At 34.6% G+C, this 10,341-nt stretch overlaps 1 protein-coding gene across 1 annotated transcript; it reads left to right on the top strand.

Annotated features, from left to right (window-relative positions):
* Positions 1-1,250: 1,250 nt before the first annotated feature.
* On the top strand, positions 1,251-9,965 carry LOC110461314 (angiopoietin-1-like). The gene is made up of 9 exons (XM_021514742.1): positions 1,251-1,313; positions 1,541-1,594; positions 2,417-2,505; positions 4,889-4,960; positions 5,896-6,016; positions 6,264-6,364; positions 6,642-6,713; positions 7,528-7,657; positions 8,279-9,965. Exons 2-9 carry the CDS (start codon positions 1,546-1,548, stop codon positions 8,875-8,877), a joined length of 1,233 nt encoding a protein of 410 aa, XP_021370417.1. The 5' UTR covers positions 1,251-1,313; positions 1,541-1,545; the 3' UTR covers positions 8,878-9,965.
* Positions 9,966-10,341: the final 376 nt, after the last annotated feature.

Below are 10,341 nucleotides of genomic sequence, written 5' to 3' on the forward strand. Positions count from 1 at the left end.
TCTAAGGAAGGTGTTAATTGCACTTAAGTTTTGTAAACAAATGATATATGGTATTGATAAGTGCATACTTGCCAACCTTTTGATTTTTTTCATGGGGGAGAAGCCGTGTGCTCAAAATTAAAAAACTCGTAAATAACACAATTATTAGCACTTACACATAAAAACGCAGCAAAATTGTATCTTATAATAACTGTAATCACTGTAATAACAGGATGGCAAATACAGATTGATATATAGTGTGTACACTACCAGTTCGAGATGTTATTTAATTCTTAAAAGAATTGAACAGGTAGTTAAACGCATACGGCGCGCGCTGGGCGGATATTTGTTGGTCCGGGTTATGGCCTTAACGTACTGTGGCGAATTTATTGATATTCGTTAAAATGAATGAATGAACTTGATTGACCTCACACGAGTGATGTAAGAAAGGATGACAAACATGTTTGTATTTACAGTAAATAACTGATTTTAGTACAAAATAGTCAATTACCGCTTTGTTATTCTTCCCAAAAACAATCAGACGGCTGCATTTGCAGTAAAACACAACAGTTTCGATTTTCCTGTCCAAAAGTGGTGTAACATAATATCTTGATCTGCTATGGAACGATGATATGCACAGAGTCTTTTGGGAATGAAAGTCTATTAGTTATGACGTTATCTTTTGTAATATCTTTCTTAACTCCACTGAGGGTAAGATTTTGAGGGACGTTGTGATTATAATTCATCCGTAAGAAACATGGAAGTTCCAAACTAAGTAAGAGTTGCTCATCATGTTTATCTAATTCGCGTTGTTTAACTTTAATGCTGCATAAAGACATGAGTTTTATTTAGTTTTGGGGACATTTTGTTCCCACAACGTCAGACATAATATCTAGAAAACCATATGTTTCTCTTCGGAATACACCATTCCTGTATCTGGGCGTAGAAACAAATGCGATGATCTATGACGTCATTATTAAAACAGCGATCAATTAAATAACATCCGAGGTGTTTTCCACTAGTGGGTAACCTAAAATGTTTACCAGCTCCAAACATATTTTATAATGAGTCGGGAGTTAGGAAACTTACTGCGATCATGGGAGAAATATTGTTATTGACGCAATCATTTTTATTTTAGGATTCACGATTTCCTGACCACCTGTACTCTTTATCTGACGGAACTATGTCTTGAGTGACCAAGGCAATGTAACATGCGATAAGAACTATCAGGTGTATAGGTAACACGCCACTGAGAAACGACAGATTTTTTTTCTTATTCTCAGTGCCTCAGCGCCATACCTTCGGCCAAGACTGACTGGAGTATCACTCACAAGGTACAAGTAGGAGGACTTATCTTATCAATTTTTTTCTTCAACTAATTGGAGCCTATTTCTCTTTTTTTTTCTTGTCTGGTTATATAATACATTTTCACTTTTAATATTAACCCAAATGGCTGTGATAGGGTATATCTTCACTAATCAATTAATCTTGAAACCAACGTTTATCAATCAGAGTATAGGTAACTGATATACTGACGTCTGTTTTGATGTCATTTTAACAGGAAATATGGTTTCACTTCTTACCCTTCTCAATGCTTTGGCTCTGATTATACAAAGTAAGTAACACTTTTTCCTTTGCAAATGTGAATGATTATGATCAAACAAATATATCGGACACAAATATCAAAAATGCATTAAAAGTAAACACATTTAATGAATATTTCCCATAAAATATCATTGTACATTATTTGATACATAACACAGATTGATTTCGAGAAGTTTGATCACAACTATTAAGTAATGCAATAGCTCCAGTGATTGAGAGAGTGGATCCAAGGGAAAAGGTAATCTTGAACAGATAGGATAGTCGGTACAGCGATCAAACGATATTGAAAGTTTAGTTAAGTAAACAAAAAAACCATTTAGAATTTGAAACTAAACAGTTAGTTAAGTTAAGTAAACATATAACTATTTATAATTTGAAGATAAACAGCTTTGTCAACTAATACTTTTGCGAGAACGATGTTCAATTACCGATTGTCAATGCATACAATACATGACTGAAACCTTCTGTTTACTCTGTCTACAGACAGCAATTGCCCCTGTGAACAAACACATGACTATTACATTGAAAAAACTATTTAAAATCATAATAAAAAAAGATTTACTGTTTAAAATTAGAACATTGTCAACAACATTTTTATAACAAATTATTGCATTTTTATTTAGACAGAAATGGATTATCTCTTACCAGCTACTGTCTGTTTTAAGTTTAATGATCAATCATAGACCAGTCATATTTTGCTTTATGCAATGATTCATTAAACTCGTTACAGTGATGCACGAAACAAAACATACGAGTAAAGAATACTAATATCTGTCAAAGGGTATCAAAAATGTTGCATTTACTTTTGTGTTCATATCATGTTCTGTTTCAGCTCTTGCATCTCCGCCGTCGTGTTTCTCTTGTTCCTCTATGTCACACGCGCGATACTGCGACTATTACACAAAGTGTTCTGATGGGGAGGTTAGTATAACATACACATGTGGTGAACATACTTTCCATTTTTCCTTCTTTATTTACCCATTTTTATAATTTTCAAGACATTGACAAATCTACATTCCATTTAAAATGAAACTACATCTAATTAATTAATCATACACTCATAGCACGCTTTGCTCATAATCAAGGACGGTTATTTTAGTTGTTGAATAAACAGCGTGGGATAACACGTTAAACCATTTAAAAACTTAGTTTGGCGATGTTGATTTGATGAAATCTGACCGTTGACCCGAGACTAACTTTTGGCCCGAACTACTTTTTTTTCCGCACGCAAATGTTCTTCATATGTCAATAATGGCAAACTTTGACATTGCTTCTCTGTGTAGATGGGGAAAGGGGAAGAGTTGCAAGTCGATCCCATAACTTTGGTTTTCAAACATTTTAGATTCAATTGGATTCGGGGCAGATTCATACTGTACCCCGATACAGGTTTGATAATTGCCATCCTCAGACCTGTCGACGTTCCTAACAAAAGTGTCAATGTTGATCTGGTATAGAAACATTCCAAACACCCAAATGTCAGACTGATATATCACCACCTCTACTTGAAAGACAATACACCTCCCCTGAATACAGCGTGCACATACCGTCCGCATATCGCCCTCACATTGTGTGCACAACAAGGCGATTTAACAATCGATCACCCCGTTGTGCAATAAAACGCACATATGTGCGATATGATGAGATCGGTTGATCGTTGATACAGAATGAAAACAAAAATCCAAAATAATAAGGAACATCCAACACGTATAAATATTAGCTTTATTTATGTTGTAATTGTTCTTGTACTTCAATGCATGTTACATTTTATTAGAAAGCCCGCAATACTATCATTAATGAGATTGTACTCACATATATGATTTGGCAGTTAGTTATCGCATAGTTGCGCGCAAGCTATTACCGCAGTTTTGCATCGTGTGTACACCGTGCACACACAGCATATCGTTTAACTGTGTATGTTTATGTCGGGCGGTGTAACAAAGTAAGCTTTAACGGACTTAAACAAAACATGTTGACATGATTATAGAAAAACATTTCATAAACATAATCGGAAATAAATTTGACGTTTTGATAAAAGGGACGAAGGTAACACAGTAAGCTTACCAGAAACTGTTGTATTACTTAAATACTTATAATCTGAGTAAATAGTCCGGGAGTGTAGAGAAATGTCATGATAAAATCAGTTTTCTTCAGAATTAAATGCCAACTAACCCAGGGAGTAAAGCCAAACCATACCGATAAATGCCACATAATTATGTACATGCAAGGATTTAGTTATTACAGGTTATTAGTGAGAACGCCGTGCATACCAAAAGTTCCTTCTGGGTATTATCCAAGAGCTTGCGGCTATAGTGACGACGGTTGGCCTTTTGATTTAGTATAGAACAGGAAAGATTTCCTTAACAGACAGTCGGGTCCTGGAGGCTAGTAAGGACAAATATGATGTTTACCCTAGCAGACAGTACAAGTCATAGAAGCCAGTGAGATGGTTTTGATACAGGTATTGAGATTTTACTTTTACGTTACTTAGCTTAAAGAGTGAGACACAACGCTGAAGTTACAAGTCTATGTAACTGTACGTAGAAGAGATGTTGTTATCACCTGTAAATGTGTTTGTAATGAGACTGTTGATGAACGTCTATGAATAAAAAATCAATATTACCAACTATTACGAGGGTAGTGTAGTGGAAAGCACACTTGCCTTTCACCAAGGCGGTCGGGGTTCGATTCCCCGATAGGACGTGAAAAGGTAGGAGGTCGTCCCTTGCCGACCACTTGGGTTTCTCTGGGTACTCCGGTTTCCTTCCACGATAAGACCCTCCGCCAGCTTACATCCGAGTCAACAAGATACATTAATATAAGTTGATAACTTGTTTTATTATTGTTGCAAAATAAATAAAGTATATATACACATATCTATATGAAATATGCAATACAAAAATGTGTTAATCAACAGCATAGAAAGCATTATATTTGAATTTCCCTCGAATTTTTAATAAACCGAACATGATACCAGTCTGTATCACCATCTTCAGATTCGCCAGTTTAGTTTCCCTTCAACCCACTGAAAGTTCTGGCAAATTCGATACGGCGGAATTCCATCTACATTTGATGTCATTTTCAGCATGGTCTGATTCCTCAAAACTTATGGCAATTCGCAATCTAACGCTGCATGGCTGTTCTCGTTCTCGCATGAATATTATTATATTCATTACTATTTTCATTCAGGGTATACGTTAAGGATGAAATGAAAATATATTATAAAACATAACTGTCGAACTGTTTTAAACCAATGCAAGTATATAAGGAACCAATGTAAATTAAATAAATGTTTTCCAATAACTAGGTTTGCTATGTAAAGAAGAGTGAAAACTACAATGGTCATTTCCATTACACGTCCGGCTGCGTTAGCAATACGGTAAGTATATTTTACATGCTGTTTATTCTGGTCACATAAAAATGATATAGGTAATAGTACGTTTGTAGTATGAAGATAGTATTATAAACTTTCCTGGCACGATATGCACGTGGGCTAAAACAATGATGTGGTGTCTTTGCAAGATTTTATTTTTCGACTTTATCTGTAGAACCGGGAAACCTATTTTCATAGTAGTTGTCCAGAAGCTTCTTGTGTTAATGGGATGTCAATTAAGTTCAAATAATACATTTCTGTATCACTGATGAAGTTTGCAATGCCTCAGAAATTAAATTTGTTTTGACTTCAGAGGCCTATTGTTTTGAAATTTGTTAACTCGAGTAGAGAGCTTTCATGTTTGCTAAACTAATCAATAGTTAAGGTCACGTGGTAAACTTTTCATAATAGGTTGAGAGTCATGTTAGATTTATATTTATTTAAATGAATGACATTGACTTACTTGTAAATAGTTCAAATGTGTAGAAAATTTAACTACTTCTATCATATTATCAGACCTAGATTCAGTTTTCGTGCTCTTCCTGCGTTTTGTTTACAAGCACTGTGGGGTTTTTTCCCAATAATATGTTTATATTTCTGGAGAGGAAATGCCGTTAGGTTAGGCATGATATTTTGTTAATGGGATTTGTATGATATTTTGTAAGTATATTGAGCAGCGAAATGCGTCAAGCGCACATATATAAACCTGTAAATACTATTGAATATAATTTGTACGACATTCTGATCAAATGCGCAAGGCGCTTATACGATATGTTGTGTGTATATATTAGGTAATGAGGTTAGAACGATTATTAAGTGTTGGTCATAAGTGTGATAAGAAATAAAACTTAAGGTAGTGGGAGAAAACGTTTGTTAAGTTGAATTTTATCCCTTTAACATGATGAAGAACACGAATGTCACAGATATATTAATCTTATTAGACGTGTGGAACTTTCGTCCCCAATGTAACATCCGGTCTGAGGTATTCGTCTCACGGGCATGACGTATGTCGTGAGTGTTGCTATAGTGATATGTGTAACAACAAAGGCTGTGGTGACAACGGTAAGTTGTATGAAATATATAATGTGTGGGCTCTTTTGTAATTTCGTTGGGTATATTTATCAATCTAAATATTGTTTATTTTTAGTAAAATATATTTATGCCGAAATAACAAGCCGACATAACTCATCATTTTTTTACTCTTTGGTTTTTCAACATTTGCTTTTACTTTCGTAGCAAGTAGCGTTCACAGATCTTCCACAATTTGTATATGGAGGTCTGACCGTATTAATGGTATTATATGTGGTAGGGCCTCCACCCAGACAGGACCGGGGACCGTACTGTTTTCAATGTGAACACCTGTCGGACCCAAGCGAATGTGATCAAGTGACAATCTGCAATATCAATGAGGTAAGCACCGGAACGGTCTTCCTTGTGGTCCTACAGTAGCTATAAGTAGAATCACCGAAGTTATTGTTCTATTCAGTGCCGTCCTCTGTATGATATATGTTTGTAAAAAAAAACACAACTCAAAATGATAACTGAATTGCAAGTTTTTTTTGTAATACAACTGCGGTTAACACTCTCGAAAAAGTAACTTACCATGAAATAGATTACATCGTTTAAGGAAATTCTTGATAAACAATCAGATAGCCTATTTTTTATCTATTCCTTTATTTCAACAAAGGTATGCGGAGTTGAGGAAAAGGAGTTTTTTCAACAAGAACATCAGTTCACAACTGGATGCAAAAGAAAATCTGTAAGACAATACGTATATTAAGTTTATATTTTCCCTCACTACCAGACTGGAGACGCTATGTTGAGTTTAATCTAAGAAACACTTTAAAACTGCATATTATAATATTTATCATGTATAAAGAAAGTGCAATTTCCTGTAATGCCTTACACTTTCTCACAATTCTGGCAATCGTTCAATTTTGTTTGCGATAACGTAAATGCTTAAAACATAGAAAATCAGTTTTGTTAAAAAGTATTTAACAACATGGATTTACCAATATATGTTCACATCAATAATTTTACATACCCGTGAAACCTTTTTGGCTGACTGGAATACAAAATTATTAGTAAACGAATGAAGGAATTATTTAGAAAAAAAGGCTGAAAAGACGACTAATAGAATTTCATAACCTTGGGGTAATATTTAGAGGTAACCATTTCCACATCCTACTCCGTATCAGCCCGATACTCCTATATCAGCTCGAGGGGCCTTACGCCCGAAGGCTGATATGAATAAGGGCTGAAACAGAGTTAGATATGGAAAATGTCATATGATTTTTTTTATCATTTGCATGTACCTCTCTTAAATATCAAAATTATTAGCATTAACACATACACACAGAAAGTTTATATCTCACAATAACTATTATCACATTCTACTTTGAATAAAATACAATAAATAGGATTGCAAATACAGATGGATTTTTAGTGTGTACACTACTAGTTCGAGGTGTTATTTATCTCTTAAAGGTGTTGAACACGAAGTTAAACGTATATGGCGCAAATATGTAAATCTATCATTTCATTGAAACCTTTTGCTTTTGTTGTGTCTTTAGGAGTGTCATGAATCTTTACTTGTTGGCCGTGCCATGAACAGTTCCGTGAGATCACTCAATATGTGTGACCAGTGTTGTGAAAGCGATTTTTGTAACGATCGCTGTGGGGAGTCCCAAGCAAAAGTGTATGGTATGTATACATGTATATAATATCATTTTATTGACTTGCGAAAATTAAAAAGCTCGGAATATCAGTGATATGATCATGTAGAATGATAATGTGTTATGTCATTGAATCAAAATTTTGATCAGCGTAAAATATAATTCAACAAATTAGTTATTAAGGTGTTTTTTCTTAACTTTAATTTTAAAACGTTATCTCTAAATTATATTTATTATTATTGAATTCAGGATGTTTTTTAACTCCGATGTAAACGTTTAGGTTCTGGGTCTCTGACCAAAATTCTGTAACTTCGGGTAGTATTTCTCAAATCCCATATGATAGATTCCTCGTAATGTTATATCAACATAATCATATCCGTTTTCAGAAAAAATAACCCGAAGCAATTCATTTTTATCAACTACAATCTTTATGCTTTAAAGATTTTTGTTCTATTCATTTTGATGTTTTATTTTTCAAGGTCAACAACGGGGTGTTAGGCTTGTTGTTCATGTTACTGTGAAGATTTTTATGGTGTTAATTTCAGTTTGCTATAGGTCTCAAACTTTTATACTTTTGTTTTTTTCTTTCTCACATGGGTCACCTTTAGATTCATTGGTTTTATATTTCTCTTGTTTTTGCATAAATAAGGAAGTTGCGACGATCACTACAGAGCCGGAAGTGTGACGTCGGGTGTGTATACGATATCACCTGATGACGTCAATACGTTTGACGTGTACTGTGACATGGAGAACGGAGACGGGGGCTGGATCGTTCTTCAACACAGGTTCGACAATTCGGTGCTGTTCAACAGATCCTTTGCCGAGTATGAAAACGGCTTCGGACAATTAGACGGCGAGTTTTGGATAGGCCTTGAGAAAATATATATATTGGCGCATTCCAGTCGTAAGGTCAGGTTTAATCTACAAGCGTTAAATGGAACCTGGCTACCACTTGAATACGGGAATTTCTCTATCTCCAACGCCAGTCAACAATATACCCTTCACGTGTCTAATCATATCCAAGGATTTAGCGCGCAAAGCTTTGAATACAACAATGGTCAGGTATTCTCTACATACGACAAAGATCATCGTGGTTGTGCCGCTATGCGATTTGGCGGTTTCTGGTATGATCATTGCCTACTATTAAACATCAATGGACATTTCGGACTATTAAACGATGCAAGTGGTGTCTTGGAATATACTAATGGTTCTATAAACTTTCAGAAAACATTAATGATGATACACTAATATCAACAAAATATTGATCATCAATCATCAAGCATCATTTATAAACAATGGCCAACATCTTTAGGGTAAGAAGGTCGTCTGACAGTAAAAAGAATATTATCCTTATCTGTTATGTCTCAGAAATTTCAACGCTCTGGCGTTTAGTATCGTTCAGGAGCTGAAGGTAATGCAAACACGCATGTCTGATACACTTAAGGTGCAACAGGAATCCTGAAAGATGGAATGGTTACAGTACATTTCAGCCAAAAAATGAGGCATATTCAAGAACCCTAAATTTAACATCGGAGTTGAGATATGCAAGATGAACATGTTGAACTTTGATTTGATTTAATTTAGTTAAATCGGGTATAAGTTATTAAGGCCCTTATCATTAAAGTTCATCTACATTATGTTATAAAAAGTTACCTAGGCCTTTGACTATGTTCTTGACGTTTTGGCTGGCCAATACCATTTGATTTGAGGCCGGTATGCCTTTCAACAGCTGGTTACGAAGCAGAGCTCTGCATGACCAAAGAATATAAATACACCTGGGAAAAGGTATAAGTTCGTAGCTTTTAGTGTGGTTACAGAAGATATTTTAATGTCGTTAAACTAGTGTTTAAAGGCACCAATATTAATGTCTTACTTGTGGTCTGAGCTGAACTTTTTCTGTTTTATTTTAACACATAATATCAAGTTTAATATATAAAAAATAACAGGTCTCAATACCGATATTTAATTTAAGTTTTTGAAGATTACTTTTAATTGGATTGAAATATCATGACCTTACTATTTTTAAGATTTGTTGTACCTCAAAATCACAGGAAATGAAGATCCAATATAATACTACTGCGGAATGTATCGATAATTACACGGTACATTGTATGTCTACAATGAAGGTCAATGCTAATTGTATACCACCCTTGATGATGATGATTATGATGGTGATTTCATATTGTTGTAAAAATGTTGCAATGGTGTCAAGATGATGCAAATGGCTCCATGATAAAGAGGTGAATGATGTTAATCATTGTCATGTTGACGAGGACGACGACGACGACGATGATGATGATGATGATGATAATGACGATGATGATGATGATGATGATGATGATGATGATGATGATGATGATGATGATGATGATGATGATGATGATGATGATGATGATGATGATGACGACGATGATGGCGATGATGATAATGCTGATGTGATAAGAATGGTGATAACTTCTGAATACATTGTGCTGCTTAGATGATGAAAAGGTGAAGGAAATAAAACAACTCCATTTAAAATTAATAATTTCAAGCAAATATAAAATGTTGTTATGTAATTGACAATAAAGGTATTCAAATCAATTCTTGTTCTTGTTGTTTAAAAAATAATAATAGTTGATTGGCGATGAACCTTGACCGATTCTGTACTATTAAAGTTAATAAACCTCATGAGGATGTTTAACTTTTAGGATACTTAAGTGAGTATTTAAC

The sequence above is a fragment of the Mizuhopecten yessoensis genome, unplaced genomic scaffold (genome assembly GCF_002113885.1).
Source record: "Mizuhopecten yessoensis strain PY_sf001 unplaced genomic scaffold, ASM211388v2 scaffold10603, whole genome shotgun sequence".
Taxonomy (NCBI): Eukaryota; Metazoa; Mollusca; class Bivalvia; order Pectinida; family Pectinidae; genus Mizuhopecten; species Mizuhopecten yessoensis.

Excerpts from the sequence above, each read along its gene's own strand:
- LOC110461314 (XM_021514742.1), top strand. The coding sequence starts at position 1,546 with ATGGTTTCACTTCTTACCCTTCTCAATGCTTTGGCTCTGATTATACAA. Across the intron at positions 6,365-6,641 it reads CAATCTGCAATATCAATGAG|GTATGCGGAGTTGAGGAAAA; the intron begins GTAAGCACCGGA and ends ATTTCAACAAAG. Across the intron at positions 6,714-7,527 it reads CTGGATGCAAAAGAAAATCT|GAGTGTCATGAATCTTTACT; the intron begins GTAAGACAATAC and ends TTGTGTCTTTAG.